At 45.4% G+C, this 18371-nt stretch overlaps 2 protein-coding genes across 9 annotated transcripts in view; both read left to right on the top strand.

Annotated features, from left to right (window-relative positions):
• Window positions 1–9840, top strand: part of Rad50 (RAD50 double strand break repair protein) — a 99165-nt gene extending 89325 nt beyond the window's left edge. For 5 of the 8 annotated variants that reach the window (XM_040272787.2, XM_021733590.3, XM_078050833.1 and 2 more), the window contains 3 exons: window positions 216–349; window positions 1607–1763; window positions 6171–9840. In XM_040272787.2, coding sequence (XP_040128721.2) covers window positions 216–349; window positions 1607–1763; window positions 6171–6260 — 381 coding nt within the window. In that variant the 3' untranslated portion in view covers window positions 6261–9840. Of the gene's footprint in view, window positions 1–215; window positions 350–1606; window positions 3280–6170 lie in introns of those variants that run through there. The other 3 variants (XR_013439289.1, XM_005335775.5, XM_078050870.1) reach the window with 3 other exon arrangements.
• Window positions 9841–12129: 2289 nt separating this feature from the next.
• Il13 (interleukin 13) lies at window positions 12130–18098 on the top strand. Its single transcript, XM_005335814.4, has 4 exons — window positions 12130–15642; window positions 16567–16620; window positions 16862–16966; window positions 17283–18098. Exons 1-4 carry the CDS (start codon window positions 15466–15468, stop codon window positions 17388–17390), a joined length of 444 nt encoding a protein of 147 aa, XP_005335871.2. The 5' UTR covers window positions 12130–15465; the 3' UTR covers window positions 17391–18098.
• The last annotated feature ends 273 nt before the right edge of the window (window positions 18099–18371 follow it).

Here is an 18371-nt window from a genome sequence, read left to right as displayed (position 1 = left end):
CATTTAGCATTTTATTTCATTGCAAATGATGGGCGTGAGCATGCAGCTGATGGCTCACCTTCCAGAGGGACATAAGAACCTGGTTGCAGGCTGGGCTCTCCCACACAACAGCAATTTCTCTAATGTCAGTGACTTTGTGACATTTACTCACCTTTGCCTTCTGAAGCAATCGTGCCAGTCTGTGGTATGCATCTCACTCCTGGGCTTTTCCCCAGGTATTGGCCTCACTCATCATTCGCTTGGCGCTGGCTGAAACTTTCTGCCTGAACTGTGGCATCCTTGCCTTGGATGAGCCAACAACAAATCTTGACCGAGAAAACATTGAATCTCTTGCACACGCTCTGGTTGAGTAAGTGTCTCACATTTGGGAGATTGTGATAGTTTTGATCAAGAGAGTTGTGTGGGGTGAACTCCACCTAGATGTGTCCTTCTTGAGGAAACCAGTTGGTGACAGACACTTTTGACAGACACGTTTCCTTTTGATAGTAATTCGTCAGATTCCCTTGAAAATGAAATAGTGAAAGCAGCCCCAGACCTGTCCTCCTGTGAACCCACATGTCGCAAACAGGAGTTGGTGTGCCCTGCTGAGATGTTTGTACATGGTGGTAGTGGGTTTAGGACTGTCTCCCAAGCTTTTTACAGTGCATCAAACAGCTCTGAGGAACAACAAAACTCTTATTCAAAAAGCACACTAGTGATTAAGTAGACTGCCGAAGACGAAACTGCACACACCTTTTACCACATTCACCTGTGTGGGCGCAGGCTCCAAGGTTGGGCAGCTTTTGCAAAGGCCCTCAACCTTGAGGTAGAAGGGGATGTTTGGGGGCACTCCCGACTCCAGGAAGACTTTCTGGCAGAGGTGATATTTCCGGCCTGACAACACAGCATGGGCCAGGGGCCCTAAGCAGCAGGGCCATCCTCAGTCTGCTCTCAGTAGTCAGGCGGGACCAGCAAGGAAGGGCTAGTGCTTTAGAAACTCAAGTGCATCCAGCTTCAGGCAAGAGATAAATAACTGGTTTGTCTTTCAGGTCTCAGTCCCAAAGCTGGTTACCTCATCATATAGATGAGCAAAAAAGTGTTCCCAGTGCACCCACTCAGGTCTCCTGTGTGTCATAGAACGGATGCATCTAGTGACTAGTGGTGACAGAATTCTAAGTAGACTCAGCTCTGAAGAAAGCAGTGTTATTCCCCTGTCATCATTTTTTTAAAGAGACAGCTAGCATTAGAGTCAGGAAAATGTAGGGGAAGAAGTTGAGGAGTTGAGGCATTCCTCAAACGCCACCACCTTCTTTAGTAGGAACAACTTTGTGATCTAGAAGAGCAATTCCAAATTCTTGGCCTGGTTCTTACGAGCCCCTAAGGTGGAATCAGCCATGCATCCCCACTGCCTGGACAGGAGATGGGACTCCTGCCTTACGGGCTGAAGGCCCCTGACCACCACCACCACCTCAACTTCCTGCAGGGTAGCCAGAGGCCCTTACATACACAGCACAGGAAAAACTTAGATGCCACATGTAGCAGCAGTTCATGTGTCTGACAAGGTTTATAGTGACTTTTCCAAATTTTTGCTCTTAAATCATAAAATATTCTAAATATATTGTTTCAGGATAATAAAGAGCCGCTCCCAGCAGCGCAACTTCCAGCTTCTGATAATCACTCATGATGAAGATTTTGTGGAGCTCTTAGGACGTTCTGAATATGTGGAGAAATTCTACAGGATTAAGAAGAACATTGATCAGTGCTCAGAGATCGTGAAATGCAATGTTAGTTCCCTGGGATCTTATGTTCATTAGCTGCTTGGTTTTTTTTTTTTTTTTTTTTGGGGGGGGGGGTTGTGTGTGTGTGTGTGTGTGTGTGTGTGTGCGCGCGTGCATGTGTGCACGCGCGTACACAGAGGATTGAACTCAGGGCCTTGCAATACTAGCCAAGTATTCTACCAACTGAGCTACAATCCCCACCAGCTGCTCACTTCTGATATCAACTGAACCAGATGAAGAAACATTCTTTAAAAAAAAAAAAAAAAACTTGTGTCTAGAATGTTGAATGTTTAAGAGGTTCTGAGATCATAAAGTTGTTTCACATGAAATTTGGACTGATTTCCTAAACTGTGTCCCCCTGCAGCAGCCTCTAACAGCCTACAGGGCTCAGCAGCTTTACAGTTGGACTCAGTCACTCTGCTTCTCTCCATGTCCCCCTCCCCTTGCTGTTAAGAAGGATGGGCTCCCTTAACTATAAATCCGTGCAGGTGACCTCTCTGCCTGGGCCTTGGTTTCTCCTAAATCTGAAGTAGTTGAATGGGGTCTTAAGTTTTGACAGAAACCATTGAGTACCCATCATCTTCTCTCTCCACACACCTGCCAGATAGTCATCAAGACTCAGGGCTCTCTAGAGAGGAAATTGCCCACTTGAAGCCTGATCTGTCCACCATGCAGAAGGCAGTCATTCTCCTCTGCATCTCCTGTGTATCAGCTCAGCCTTACCGTCAATCCCAGCTACTCTTCAAGGGCAGGTCCCAGTGTGGAAGGCAAGCCAGGCTCACTCATACTCAGGTCCTGCCTCCAACCAGACCTAGAAGAACAAGCCTCTCATTTCCACTCTCAATGACAATTCTGATAAAGCCCAATACACTTTTCCATGGAATTATCAGCTAACATCTTGAAGCCATTTGCAATTATTCTAATGCTTCCAAGTCACACTTAATTCCACTTTGTGGAGTTTTGTCAGAGTCATTCAGAACTGTGTTAGACCTTGATTCAGTCAAGCTTTGCAGATCTGGTAAGCATATTGTGTAGACTGCCTTTCTCATCTAGGGTCCAGAAGCGGATTGAGCCCTAAGGTCCTATATTATCTGTGCTCAGGCTAAATAGTGGCCCCCAAAGACATCCAGGTCCTCATTCCCTGAACCTTTGAATATTACCTTATATGGCAAAGGTGACTTTGCTGAAGTGATGGAAGCTAAGGATCTCGGAAATGTATTTTCCCTGGGGTGCTGCTAAATGTAATCATAAGTAACCTAATAAGAGGGCGGCAGAGGGGAGTCAAATTACAGGAGGTGATGTGTTGGTGGAAACCGACCAGAGAGATGCACTTTGAAGATGGAGGAAGGGCTGTAATCCAAGAGATAGAGGCAACCACTAGAAGATGGAAAAAGTAAAGAAGCATTCTCCCCTCAGAGCCCACAGGAGGAGTCAGCCCTTGACTTTAGTTCATTGAAATTGATTTTGAGTTCTAGCCTTCAGAACTGTTAAAAGAATAAATCTGTGCTGTTTCGAGATGGTATATTTTGGGTAATTTACTACTCAGCACTAGGAAGTTAATATAGAAATCAGTTTCACTGCATCTAAAATGATACTAGTTATCCTTGAAAGAATTGAGAAAGGAATTGCTTAAATCATGTTCTGAGGTTCATATAAGAAGCCTGATTGAGAAAAGAAGGTCCAGAGTCTCACCCAAGCTGGGGAGGGCCAGGTAATAGAGTATACCACTCCAACCATCCAGCTCCTGCCTATTCCAAGGCCCGTCTTGTTATCAGGTTCAGTCATCCTACTTAGTTTTTTTTTTAAATGACACAACACCTTTATTTTTGTTTGTTTTCATTTTATTGTGGTGCCGGGTATTGAACACAGTGGCTCATGCATGCAAGGCAAGCACTCTACCACTGAGCCGCAACCCCAGCCCCATCCTACTTAGTTTTGACAAACTAAAAATTGCCTCTTAACCAAACTCACATAATCCTGACAAAAGAATCACTAAAAAGAAGAGCAGATCACTGTCACAGTGAGCACAGGCCCAGTGACTCCTGAATGCAATAAAAGCAAATCAACTCCATTCATATATAAAAGCAAACATCTATAGTAACCAAGGTGTGTTCATCCCAAAACACAGTAATAAATAATAATAAATCTTGAGAAAATGATAAATCCAATTACAAAATATCAAGGATAATAAACCAAAAGGGGAATAATTCTTACACATGCCTAACATTTGATAAAATTCGTCTCCCAGGTTTAGCATATTTGTAATTCTGTAAATATTTTCTGAATATTACTTTCAAGTCAAAAACAATAACAAATGATGAAATATTTGTCACTTAAATATTAAAACCAATTACCTCCTATCAGTGTGTTCTGAAAGCTCTGGTTTTTGCAATAAAGAATGAACAAAATGCAATACAAGTTAAACATAGTGAAACCAGAAGTATGACTTACAAATTAAAACAGACTTTCCATCTAAAATCTAGGCCACACCCTCACAGACCTTTTGAGTGGCCCTTTCACCCTATAACACTCCTTTCAGTGGGCTTAGAAATGAGAGGTACCTTCTTCCTTCTCATTGCTGCTTGGAAACCATGCTCCATTAAATGCCCCCACCCCCAAATGAATGGGCATTGCAGTTTGGAAGTTAACCATCTAGATTGCCTGGACTTTAAATTCCAAACACCACCACTAATCAACTGAGGGACTTTGAGCAAATTAGTTATTCTCTTTTTGCCTCTTCTTCCATACCTATAAAGTGGGTAAATGGTACCTTGTCTTGTAGGGTTGTTATAAAGATTAAATGACTTAGTATTTATAAACTGCTTAGACCTGCTTGACACATAGTAAGCACTATTTTAGTGTGTTCAAGAAAAACTTCACATCTTCAGTTTATTTGTTCTTGTTGCAGTATCCTAGCACCTGGGCTAGTCACCCATAACCGTAAATATTTTAGCTGCCTTTTCAGTGTCACTCTTTCCAAACTACTTTCATAATCACTGATGATTTCAATATCCAAATAATGATTTCACATAGCAATAATGACTCGAGAGCTCCTGTTCTTTCCTCTCCCTTGAGAAGATTCCCCCATGGTCTTACTTTGGAGCCTGATTCTTTTAATAACAAGAACTGCAACTCTCTATTGGAGAGTGAAGAATTTCACATTGGGGTTTAAACTCCTCACTCTCCAATAACCCCTCTGTGTCTACAAGTCATTTCTGGAGTTGTCAACCCAGCAATTCTTTGATCCCACCAAGGTTGAATTCTACCACCTATTGACAGTTCATTTCCTTCATGCCTTCACTTACACAATTTAAATGCTGTTGTCCATCATTATCACCCTGCTCTTCTATCCTGGGCCTTCCTGACCACTCCAGCCCTGGGTAGGTCCCCCTCTCCCCTTCCCTGCACATGTCGCTTTCTTTGCAGTTTCCCTGATCTCTTGCTGCTGCAACACTTCAGTGCTGAGACTGAATCTGCACCTCTTTTCTCTACACCCACTTATTTTGTGATATCATCTATTCTCATAACTTTCAAACAATTTTCTCCCAGAAGCAGAACCTGAAACAAGGCTTTCAAGTGAAAGTAATCAGCAAGAGATTGGGAAAATTATATAGAGAAGAGAAGGCAGCCATTGACACGCCTGCTACCAAGCGAACAACAGGAGTTTAATCCCACAGGGTAACTCTGGAGAATTTGGCAAAAACATGTGACATGGCATTATTCTGCCTGTGGGGCAAGAATATGGGATATTAATATTGCAACTTCCCAGTTACAATATAAATATCCCATGTTTATATTGGACTATTCTAGCACATATTAGGTAGCAGCAAAGCTACTTTCCACAGATGAAGAAATTTTCAGACAACAGTAGCAACTGGCCAGGGGTGGAACACACTGGTAGTCCTAGGATTGGAGCAAGGCATAACAGCCCTTGTAGCAACCACCTATATGCTGATGACTCATAAATGTTTGTCTCCAATCCTAAAACACCCAACTCCTATCCAGCTGCCTGTGGACAACTGGACATCTAGATGCACTTAAATATTTAACAGACATCTGAAACTTAAAATGACCCAAACCATTCTTGCCCCAGAACCCACACCCCCTACAGGCTTTCAGTTAATAGCAATTCCATTCAAACAGTTGCCATTAACATCCTTGATTCTTCTGTTTATCTCACATTTCACATCCAGTGCATCAGTTTAATACTATGGATTCAACTTTGAAAATGCATCCAGAATCAGAGTGTGCCTCGCCACCACTGCCCCGGTCCAAGCCAATACCATCTCTAACCTAAGTGGTCTGAGTAACCATCTAACTGCCCTAACTTATTTCTTCTCTGCACTGTCTGTGCTTAACACAGCAGCCAGTGATCTTTTAAGATGGTAAATCAAGTAAATGTGTTTCTCACAGGGCCATGGGGGAGCAATTCTGAAACTATTATGTACAGATGCTTCATCATGTACAATGGAGTTACATCCCTCTAAATCTATCATACGCTGAAAATGTAAGTAAAATGCACTTATCTTCTGGGCACCGCGGCACACACCTAAAATCCCAGTGGCTCAGGAGGCTGAGGCAGGAGGATTGCAAGTTCAAAGCTAGCCTCAGCAACTTGTCAAGGCATTTAGCAACTCAACGAGACCCTATCTCTAAATAAAATATAAAGAAGGGACTGGAGATGTGGCTCAATGGTTAAGCACCCCTGGGTTCAATTATCAGTACAAAAAAAATGCATTTATCACCCCTAACCTACCAACGACCTAGCTTAGTAACCCAGTGTAGTTGCATAGTATTAGTTTTTTTCCCTTGAGATCACTAGGCTGATTGGGCTGATTGCCACTGCCTAGCACTGTGACAGAGTATCATACAGCATATTGCTAGCCCCAGAAAAGTTCAGTTTAAAATTCAAAATGTGAAGTGTGGTTTCTATCAAATGCATACTGCTTTCACACTATAAAATCAGACAATCATAAGTCAAACCATCCTAAGTCAGGATCTGTATGTGCTAAAACAATACACATGTATTTTGTAGATAATAAGAATCCAGTGTTCTGAATACATGTATAACATATATTCAGTTAGTAATCAGCTAATTTAAATAATCAAAGAAAACCCAGGCTTCATGGATAAACTGATGGTTTCTATCATATTTAAAGAATACCATCAATCCTTTAGAATAAAAAGTTAAAATCAATTTCACTCCTGAGTATATAGCCCAAAGAATCAAAAGTAGGGGGTCTCAAAAGATATATGCACACCTTTGTTGATAGCAGCATAGAAACAGCTCACATATTCATGGACAGATGAATATTGGGTATTCATGTAATGAAATATTGGCCTTAAAAAGGAAGGAAATTCTAACATATGCTGCAATGTTGATGAACTTTGAGGACATTATGCTAAGTGAAATAAGCCAGTCAGCCAAGGAAAAATGCCATTTTATTTCATATATATGAGATACCTAGAGTAGGTAAATTCATAGAGATCAAAATAAAAAGGGTGTTCACCAGGGGCTGAGAGAGGGGAGGATGGGGGTTTGTTTAATGGGCACAGTTTCTGTTTTGTAAGATGGAAAGTTCTGGGAGACTGGTTACACAACACTGTGAGTGTACTTAAAAATCTTGAACTATACACTTGAAAATGGTTTAGATGGTAAGTTCTATGGGTGTTCTACCACAACTTAAAGCTTTAAAGGAGACAGAACTAAGTACACACCAACACAGGCTGGTCTGCACACATATTCTACTTCTGTCCACTGAGGGTGCCTCAGTAATAATGAGCACACCTACTGCCCTAATTATGATCTTGATTTAACTTTTATATAAGGAAATGAGGCTCCTTGGAGAAATGGTTGATTCTAGGGCTGTAGCGTGGAAAAATACAAAAAGAGCCTGGAACACCTTGTGGTACCATTGTGTGTGTGTGTGTGTGTGTGTGTGTGTGTGTGTGTGTGTGTTTTCCGAAGAAAAGGGTTTGTTCAGAGAACACAGGACCTCACCTGAAGTAATGTCTTTGAGAAACAAAGACAGTATGACAGTATAACCCATAGAGAGACAAAAACCTGTGAGCACATACTGATATAACAAGTACTTAACCAAAGTGGGGAGAAGGAAATTGAAAAACCACCATCAGGCAAATAACCACAGTAAAAGAATCATTGATTGGTGCTAACATTTAAGGAGAAATGATTTTATATAGTCTCAAACTATCTCCCTCAATATATTTATTAACTAGAACAAGAGAAAGGTGTTAACTTTATAGTGGAAAAACCTGGCAGAAGCCGTCTTAACCAAGTCAAAGTCAATACCCAATGAAGCATGACATGACTCCTATGACATGATGCACTGAGAAGGACACAACTCCATTTCTGTGATATTCTTGCCAAAAATGTGTAACCTCAATCCAATTACAAAAAAAAATGCCATAATTTTCTCATAAGACACATCCAAACTGAAGAACATAACTGGTCAATATTATTAGAAAATACAAGAATTATGAATGACAACACTGAGGGACCATTCCAGATTTCAGGAGACCAGGGAGAATTAACAACATTGTGAGATCTGGGTTGGATTTTTTGGGGGGGGCTGGGGATTGGACTAGGGCCCCATGCATGCCAAGCAAGCACTCTACCACTGAGCTACATTCCCAGCTCCTTCTGGATTGGATCCTGAAACCAATAAAGGACATTAGTGGAAACACTGGTGAGATTCAAATAAAGAGTGTAGTTTATTCAGTAAATGAGTGTTTTTTGTTTTTGATTATTGCACTAAGATTCAGTGTCTGGTGAGCACTTTCTGCATTTGGAAGGTGTCACCATTAGGAGAAGCTGGGAAAGGGGAAATGTGGAAACCCTAATATTTTTTGCAACTTTTCTATAAACCTAAAGTTAATTCAGAATACGGGTCTTTTTAATTTTTTTAACATTTATTTTTTAGTTGTAGTTGGACATAATACCTTTATTTTATTTATGTATTTATTTTATGTGATGCTGAGGATTGAACCCAGGGCCTTGAACATGGTAGGCAAGCGCTGTGCCACTGAGCTATAACTCCAGCCCCAAGGGTCTTTATTATAAAATAAAAAATAAATAAATTGAATCATGCTACTACACTGCTCAAAACCTCCTGTGAATCCCCATATCACTGGTCACAGAAGCCCCAGTTCAAACAGTGGCTTAAAAGACTGTTCTGGGCACGTTGACCACCCCACTCACTCCCTCTGCCTACACCAACTTCCTTGCTAAATCCTCAACATGGTATACATCCTCCTGCTCAGGCCTGCTATAGTCTGAATGTAACATTTCCACAGAACTCCTCTGTGGAAATGTTACCCCCCAGGGTGATGGTGTTAAGAGGTGGAGCCCTTGGGAGGTGATCAGGCCATAAGGATTCTACTGTGCAGATGGGATTAGTGCCCTTATAAATGGCTTGAAGGAGAGAATTCACCCCTTTACCCTTCTGCCATGGGCAAAAGAAGCAAGAAGACACCATCTTGGAAGCAGAAACTGCTCACCAGACACTAGATCTTCTGGTATCTTGCCTTGGACTTCTCAACTTCCAGAACTGTGAGAAATAAGTTTATGTCTTTTTATAAATCACTAATCTCAGATAGTGTGTTGTAGCAGCAAAAAAGGATTAACACAGGACCTTTGTCCTTGCCCATACATTCTACTTGAAAACTTCTTCCCCCAAATATCTACATAGTTGCTTCCTCTCATCCTTAAGGTCCCTCTACTCAATCAGCAGCTTCCGAGTGAGACTTTTCCTCACCATCCCTACACAAAGGCACACTTTCTGTAGCCTACTTGTCCTATCTTCCCACTGCCCTTCTGCCATGGGCCAAAGAAGCAAGAAGACACCATTCTGGAAGCAGAAAGCGCTCACCAGACATTAAATCTTCTGGTGTCTTGTCTTGGACTTCTCAACTTCCACCATTGCACTTCGCACCATCTGCCATGCCATACAGTTATTCTGTCTCCACCCACTACAATACATCTCCAAGAGGGCAAGAACTATGCTGTTTTATTGGATGCCCAGCATACAGGAAGTATACAATAAACATTTACTTAAAAAATAAATGAACTTGTAATTGTTGTAAGAATTTCTTGTAATTATTTGTTTCAAATATGTCTTCCATACCAGACTGAATTGTTCCACTGAGCTGCATCCCCTATCTTCACCCAAAAGGGGGTACACAAGATCTTGCTAAATTGCTCAGACTGGTCTTGAATTTACTATCCTCTTGCCTCAGCCTCCAGAGTTGCTGGGATTACAGGTGTGCTCCACCCTAACCAGATATTCACAAAGGCAAAGGTTTCCGTTTTCTCTTCACACATCTATCTACTAGAATACTAGAGTGACCGCTACTAAAATATTACAGTGATGATTATCTTTGGGTGCTGGGATTATGGGGGCTTTTTATTCACTTGTGTCTCTGCATTTTACACAAGAACATATTTTGCAAAAATCTTTTTTAAATGCAGAATACTGACATTAGAGAAAAGACAAAAAAAAGTTATTCAATAAATCATTTCAGTTTTGCAACAAAATACAAATGTGTGCAGCAGAAGGACTGGTAATAACTACAGAGTCCAAGTTAAAAGGGTGCAAGATTCTTGTTGGCTTCTTACTGCTTGTCTCTTTTTAAAACTTTCTACCTTAAAAACATAAATTCCAAGTGGAAACAATGGAATGAATACACACTACTGCCTGGATAACCCAGGAAAATGACAATACTGAATTTTTCAGTTTTTAGTAACACCGGACTGGGAGAGGGAACAACCACACTAGCAATTTATAAGGTGGAGAGCAGAGGGCCAATGGGCAGGCACTTACTGACCCGAGACAACAGAACTGTGAACCAGTCACAGGGAACCTGAGACCTACTCTGCTGTGCAAAATCCCCAGTGCTCAGGAACGGGCAGAAGACCAAGTACCTCTCTGAAAGGGGAAGGCTGCGACTACGGAAAGGGAGCTGAAACTCTAAGCAGCAGTCAGATCATTCCTACTCCTCAAAGTCAGCTGAGCCCCCTACAGCAGACAGAAGCCCTTCCTGGTACCTGGACCCAGAAACACGATGCACATCTGCGGGCAGCCTGACTCTGCTCAGACTGGGGCATCAAGTTAACAGACGTGGAGACCCTTAGCCCAGCCGTGCCCTCTGTCCACCTGTGGCTTCTAGAGTGCTGGCAGCAGGCAGAGTAAGGGAGAATCTTTGCTGGGGAAGCTACTTTCTCTGCAGGAAAAAAGGACTTAAGATACTGGTAGGGCAGGTCCCCTGTGGCCCTAGAGTGAACACCCAACCACATCCACACCCTCATATGGACAGACAATGCAGGGTCACCTGACACCCAAGAAAAGTCCATACATGAAAGAGAAAAAAAAAAAAGGCAGAAAGGGGCTAGTGACTTGGCGCCGTGGCAGAGCACTTGCTTGCCCAGCATGGGCCAGGAGGGAGAATTTGGAGAAAATAAAGACTAAATAAAAAAACACTACCAGTAAAATTCTTATATTGCTAAGACAAGATACCCCGTTAAACAAGAATGTGGTGCTATGAGGACATACACATGTTCCTATAAGAATAAAATACCCCTGGGATGAAAGATAAAGCTATGAAAATATAGAAGAGGAGAGGAAATTTTAAATGGAAAATAGAGAAAAGAAAAAAACTAGACTATAGAATATAAAAACTAGAAAATATGTAAACTAGAATTATAATAACAATATTTTAAACTGGTGGTTCTAATAAGAGAGAAGAAAAAGTCATAAACTGTCCCAAGTTCTAACACTGTGGATACAAAAATAATTTCTTACAAAGACAAGTAAGAAAGAGCAAGGTGCAAAATGTCACCTCACATATGCAGACAAAATAAGTTGCTTATATTTCCAGAAGCCCCAATAAGTTACACAAAAGCACAGTAAAATTCATTTGCAGTGGGGAGTAGAGATGCTCCATTCAAATATACATAGTTTTGATTTTTTTGTATCATGTGAATGGAATACCACAAATAAGAACTAAAATAAAATAGCCAAGCTTTTGTTTTGTTTTGTAAGAAAGAAAAGTTCCCTAAACTTAATGACATGCTTTCTGTTTGAAAAGGCCCTCCATGTGTCTGGCACACAAGATGAAGACAGAACCATTCCAAAGTACATCACTGTGACATTTGGAACCCAAGGATCAAGAACATTCCTACACATTTCCAGAGAAAGAGTGAGAAAAGATTTAGATTCAGAATGAGTTGGGTGCTGTGGCACACACCTATAATTCCAGCTTCTACCAAGGCTAAAGCAGGAGGATCAAATGACAAGGGGCAACTTAATAGGACAGGGTCTCACTAAAAATGAAAAAAAAAAAAAGGGTACTGGGGTGGGGGGGTATAGCTCAAATCGCTTGCCTAATGTGGGAAACTCTGGGTTCAATCCCTAGTAGGGATGGTGGTGGGGTTGAAACAAAATTGTCTCTGGAAGATAAAACTCTTAAGAACAACTGATTTAATCAAATCTCTTGAGAGGAAATTTATATAAGTGACCAAGAATTTAGGATTAAGTCACTGAGAACATAGAAAACTAAACAAATGGGAAAACAAGACAACTCCAGTGGGGAAATGGTTTTAGGAAAAATGAAAGTGATCATCATTAACCACCTGTGTGCTGTGAATATATTAGAATAATTGTTTAAACAGAAACAAGGTTTTTGACTGACCCAAATTATGATCCTACCTTGGTAGCAAGAGGGAAAGAAATCATGGAAGGAGGGAAGAAGAAACATCTATCCTAGACAACAATGCCTACACCTGAACATCAGGGAATAGCAACATGTTTAACTTAGAAACAGGAGGGATGTAAAAACCAAAACAACTTGTCAAAAACGGAAGGATCTGAGATTTTTCCCTATTTACAAGCTTTCAAGTCAACATGTCACAATTTCATAGATGCTGGCAGTAGACACAGTGTTCTTGGCTCAGAGACAAAGACATTTATTACGCACAGAAGCAGTAGAATATCAACATTTTTGTTCCCAGAATTCCAATGCTCACAGGGTGGTGTAGAGAGGACCAGAGGGCACCTGTGCACCCAGTGGGTTGCATGACAGGAGAGGAAGTCCTAGCTTAGGAAACCTAAACTTTCTATAATGAGCAGAAGGTGTGCCTGCCTTTTGCTCTGGAGGAAGCAAAAGGGCTGGGGATGTAGCTCAGTGGGAAAGCACTTGCCTAGCATGGAGGCCCGGGATTTAATTCCCAGTATTCAGGACCGCAAAAGGAAGAGATAGAGAAAAAAAAAAGTCCAAGTAGGGCAGTCAGTGCCTCACTCCACTAAACAAGCAGAAATGCAAGAGACCGGTGGAGAACTGTTACCCAACCTTGGCGGTTTTCATGATCAACCTTTATGAATTATTTCAATGTATAAATTACTAGCAAGTGTAACTGTCCTAAAAGTCTAACCAGTAGTTTTACTTACTAAACAATTTGCCCAGCCCTTCTCCCAACTGCGAATCTTTTTCTTTACAATGGAGACCCCCAAAGAGCAGGAAAATTGATAAAGACACTCCCAGCTTTCCCGATTGTGCAGGGCGATCTGATCCCAGGGAAAGACTGTCCCACTCCCAGCACCCAGAACAAGAACCAGGTAAATCGGCTGCCGAGCCCTCCGGGTTCACAACCAAAAAAGCAGAAGTGGGTGGCCCACGCTTCGGCTCTTAGCTTAGAAGCACGCCACGTTTGTCAAGTCCTCAGAGATGGGTTTTTCCATGTGACAGGTGAATGGACCACAGCTGACAGTTAAGAAACATGCAACACAAGACCACTCGACGCCGCGAGCCTGGGTGCTCCTCTTAGTGTGGCTGTGGCTCAGAAGGCCACCTCCGCACGACGCCCCCGGGGGCAGGGCGGGAGAAGGGCGGGAGAAGGGCGGGTCCCGGGTCCCGGCCCAGCACAGTCAAGCAGCCGGAGCGTTCCCTGGCCTGTGCGCACCGCGCTCTGGGCGTCCGAGGGCGCTCCGGGCAGGCTCTGCCCCGCTCACTTCCACCTTAGCCTCCCCCTCGCTTCCCCGCCGCTCTGCGCCCTCAGCCCTCCTTCCCGCACCGGCCACCTCCGGAGGCCGCGGGGGAGGGCCGTGCCACACGGATCCCGCTTATCTGCCCCATCTCGCGTTACATAAGGCCGCTCCCCTATCTCCGCGGGCCATCGCCGCCAGCGCGCCTGCTCCCACGCGCTGGGGCGCCTGCCCACCGCTGTCCGCATGCCTTCTGCTGGCCAGGAGGGGTAGGGGCACGTTGACTCATGCATGCGCGGTGCTCTGGGGACTTGCACAACCCAAGGTGTTTTCCCCATCATTCCCCCACCACGGAGACCCCAAAGGAGATGACATTGGCCCTTTGCTACAGATGCGGAAAATGACAGTGCAAGGCCTCTCTGGGCAGGGGCGGGCTCCCAGGTGTCAGGGCCTGTAGTTGGACTGCAAAGCTTTGAGTGTAGGCCAAAGACTGGGAATTTGTTCCCAGCGGGAAGAGGAGCAAAGCAAGGCTGGGAGGCATCTAAAAGAGTGAAGGGTCTGGCATTCCTGGGAAGACCTTTGTAAAGTTGAGTCACACCGAGGAGGGGACAAAGGGAGCCTGAGCAGACCAAGAGGGGACCTGGAGTGGCAGGTGCTGGCCTAGGAGAGGAAGTGGGTAAGGGAGTGAGTGCTGTCCACATTAGCACTCAATAAGCAGATACTGTAGCCTGTGCTGTGGGGGTTTCTGGAGGAATTCTAGGGAAATGAGGGAAGAGCAGGAAAAAGGCTACAGGCCAGCGTCCCTGCAGGGGTGCTGCTTACAGGGGACAGGCCCAGAAGCTCCCTCCACAGCATTTATTCTGCAAAAGGGAAACAGGAGGCCCTTCGCTGGCAGGGGCTGCTCCTACAGAGACTGGTGGGCAGAGGTGGTGCCTCCACCCAGTCTCATTTGGCTCTGGGAACAGTTACACACCAGGTCCAGGGCTGGGGCTAGGGCACTAAGGCCATGGTGAGCCCCAGAGTTCAGGCTGCTCATACCTAGAGTTACCACCAAAGCATCTTTAAAAAATTAAAAGTCCCAAGAGGAACTTAACCCTGGTTGGCTCTTTCAGTGAAGACCTGGGAGTCTGACCTTTTTGAATCCTTCCTGTGGTGGGGCCAAGGAGGAATCATGTGGGACACAAAAACCCAACTTCAGTCTCTCCTTTTGTCCTGATTGAATTTTGTATTGAAAATCAAGCATTACTTTGGTAATTTAAGAAAAACTACAAGTCCCAAATTCCCATAGCTCATAGACCTGTCACAGACCCAGTGCCACTTGGACTGCCCAACACTTCTGGTGATCCAGAGGGGTCTGAGGACAGGAGTTCAGAATTGGGTTGGCTGTCCAGGAGCTCAGGATGGTCACCAGGTGGAACTGCTGCACTGCCAATGCCAGCCACCCTCAGGGGCCCCTCACCAACACCTGGGATTCAGCCATTCCAACCTTGGAAACTCTGTACCAGATCCTTCTCGATAAATCCACTAGAAATCAAGCTCTTTCCTTTATACGATGCTGGATTTTCCACAAAGTAAAATCAAGATTAGTAAAGATGTGGTTTCTAGATAGTGCCCGACAAAGCGGAGGCCAGGGTATGGGGCGTCACCATTTGGGCCTATAAAAAGCTGCCACAAGAAGCAAAGGCCACAAGCCGCTCAGCTTTGACCAGCACATGACACGTCTGTTCCTCTGTTCTGTGCTGGCTTTGGGTCTCATGGCGCTCTGGTTGACTGTGGTCCTCACCCTTGCCTGCCTCGGTGGCCTCGCTGCCCCAGGCCCAGTGCCTCCTCCATCCCCAGCCTTCAGGGAGCTCATTGAGGAGCTGGTCAACATCACGCAGGACCAGAAGGTGAGTATGGACTGGCCAGGCAAGGCTCTGAGGGGCCAGGAGGGCACTATTAGGAAGAGGTCATGAGCAGATTGGGCCTGGTCCTGTATACCTGTGGGTGAAGAAAAGCCCCATGGACGAAGGGCCAGGCCAGGCCATAAGAGGTGTGGGGGGGTGCAGTAATATGGAGCTCTGAAGGAGTCCAGCAGAGCTCCTAGGGACCAGCTGCTCCCCGGTCTGGCCTTACCACTGACAGCTCCTTTTCAGCGTTGTTAGCAGAGAAGGGTCAAGGTCCCCCTAGAACCAGCTGCGTTTTGAACACAGTAAGCCAGCCATCATTGTTAGCGGTTGGTGAAGCCCGCTCTGTGGGAGGAGTCCTCACAGAGTTGGCCCTTCTCCTCACTGGCATTGGCTCACACTAGGCCCGCTGCTGGCTGCTTAACATGTCATTGTATTGCTGCCCACACCATGACCCCATTTTGCTAAAATTCAGTGAGGTTAATTGACGGAGGCCAGGTTCAAACCAGGCCTAGTGGACACCAGAGGGTTCCTAACTGTAGTACCCCTACTGCAGAGCACAGGTACCTAATTCCCCAGACCCCAGTGCCCCCCATCTGAATTGTCCTGATCAACCGCAGACTGAGCCACCACCTCCCTCACCCAACCTGGCTCAGGGCCTTCTCTGCAGGTCCCCTACCCTAGGTGTGGCGAGCTTTAAATAAAGCTTATCACTTATCAGTTTTTCTCCCTGAGCTCCAGGACCCTCTATAATGAGTCCCCAGCCCCTTATGCAGAGCAGAAAATGAAGCTCAGGCGTGCTGAGGGGTTGCCAGGCCTGATGGTGCCATACCAGGGGTACTAGTGGGGACTATCCTGGTGGGGACTTGGTCCCCGGCTGGCTGGGGTCCTACCAGCCATCTGCTCACTGTCACTTTGCTCCCTCAGGCTCCCCTCTGCAACGGCAGCATGGTGTGGAGCGTCAACCTGACAGCTGGCGAGGTAAGGTCCTTTGGTGACTGGTGGGGAAGTGGCAGCAGCTGTAGGCCTTGGGATGGTCTTCTCTGAGCCTCACTCACATTTTGGAGCTTTCCCAATGAGCTTCAAGAGCTACCCTCTCTCCCTTACCACTGGGGCTCTTCCCCCCAACCCAGACCCACCTCTGCCAGGCTCTCAGGCCCTCTTCCTGTAAACACATCAGCCTCCCCCCACGAGGCCTGACACCTGTGGTCTTCTCCCACAGTACTGTGCAGCCCTGGACTCCCTGATCAAGGTCTCCAACTGCAGTGCCATCCAGAAGACCCAGAGAATGCTGAGTGGCCTCTGCACACACAAGAACACTGCGAAGGTAAGGCTCCCCGCCACTCTCCAGGCCCCTCCCACACCCACTCCTGGGTCCCAGGGAGCTCCCAGGGAACAAGGCTGAGTACCTGAAGGGTGTGTCCACCCAGGATGTGGACAATAGGAACATGGCCTTTGGGATTGACAGGCCTTGGGCTCAAGGTCTCCTACTTGAGCCTCAGTTTCCACTTCTGTAAAGTACAGATAATGGCAGTACTACCTTCGGGGGACTTTTGTGAGGATTAAACAAGACAGTCCCTGGAAAGCCCCTGGTTGTCCTTGCCCATGACATCCACTAACGTGCTGGCTTCTCTGTCCTGCAGCAGGCTTCCACCGTGCCCATCCCGGACACCAAAATTGAAGTGGGCCAGTTTGTGAAGAAACTGCTCAGTCATTTACGGTGTCTTCTTCGCCATGGAAAGCTCCCCTGAAGCATGAGATATGAAGAAATGGGCCCTGATTATTGAAGTTGCAGATTCATTTTCTTACCAATGTCAGGAACTGTGGGGGACATGGGGAGGAGGGGGGAAGGGAAAGATTGCCTTAGCTTAGACCTCAGCCTGTGCCACCTGCCTTCAGCTGTACCAACCCTTGCCTGGGTGCCTGGGGCTCAGCCTAGTGGCCTTCTTTGTCCAGGGCTCTGAGCTCAAGGGACCCGGAGTGAAGACACTTCCCTGCACCTGGACCCCTCCCTAGGGCAAACTGTAGCATTCCAGTGGGTGCTGTTCTTGCCAGACAGGGACCTGCTTCACACAGGGTGACTGACTGAAGCAGAGACAGCTCAGGCCCATTTCTTCTTAGTCTTATTTATTATTGTGTGTTATTTAAGTGAGTGTCTGTTAGTGTTGGGGTGGGGGAGGCTTTCGCTGCCTGAGTGCCTATGACTTGGGGCTCTAGCGGAAAGCAGTGGGCATTGGTGGGGTCCCTAGTAACAAGTACTGTGCACACAATCCTGCTACCTCACTGGGGCTCTGGGGCCAAGGAGTAATTTATTATTTTGTCCTCATATTTAAAGTTAAGTATTAAATATGTTAGCAAAGAGTTAATAATATATGGAAAGGAGGCCTACAACAATGAAGGCCGCATGTGTGTGGACTGGGGGAGGGGGGGGTCACTGAACAAGCTCTTTCATTGTGCCAAACTGGAAGCCAGAAATAAAGATGGTGACAGATAAGCCTGATGATGTTTGCCTTTTTTTGGCCTCTGGGGACACCTGTCTGGTTACAGAACTTCGAGGAGCTCTGTGAGAGGCAGGCTGGCGGGAGGAAGGGGAGTGAGGTGCGAGACCTGAGCTGGAAAGAGTAAGCAGACCCTTGGGATTGGAGGCACATGGCCTTGGGGTTGGGGGCTACCCACAGTGCAGAGAGGAAGCTGGAGCTGGCATGTCAAGGTTCAAGGAGGGTGTGGAATGG

This window comes from Ictidomys tridecemlineatus, chromosome 1, assembly GCF_052094955.1.
Source record: "Ictidomys tridecemlineatus isolate mIctTri1 chromosome 1, mIctTri1.hap1, whole genome shotgun sequence".
Classification (NCBI taxonomy): domain Eukaryota; kingdom Metazoa; phylum Chordata; class Mammalia; order Rodentia; family Sciuridae; genus Ictidomys; species Ictidomys tridecemlineatus.
Note: the sequence above shows the minus strand (reverse complement) of the source record. Positions and strands in the feature narration are given on the sequence as shown.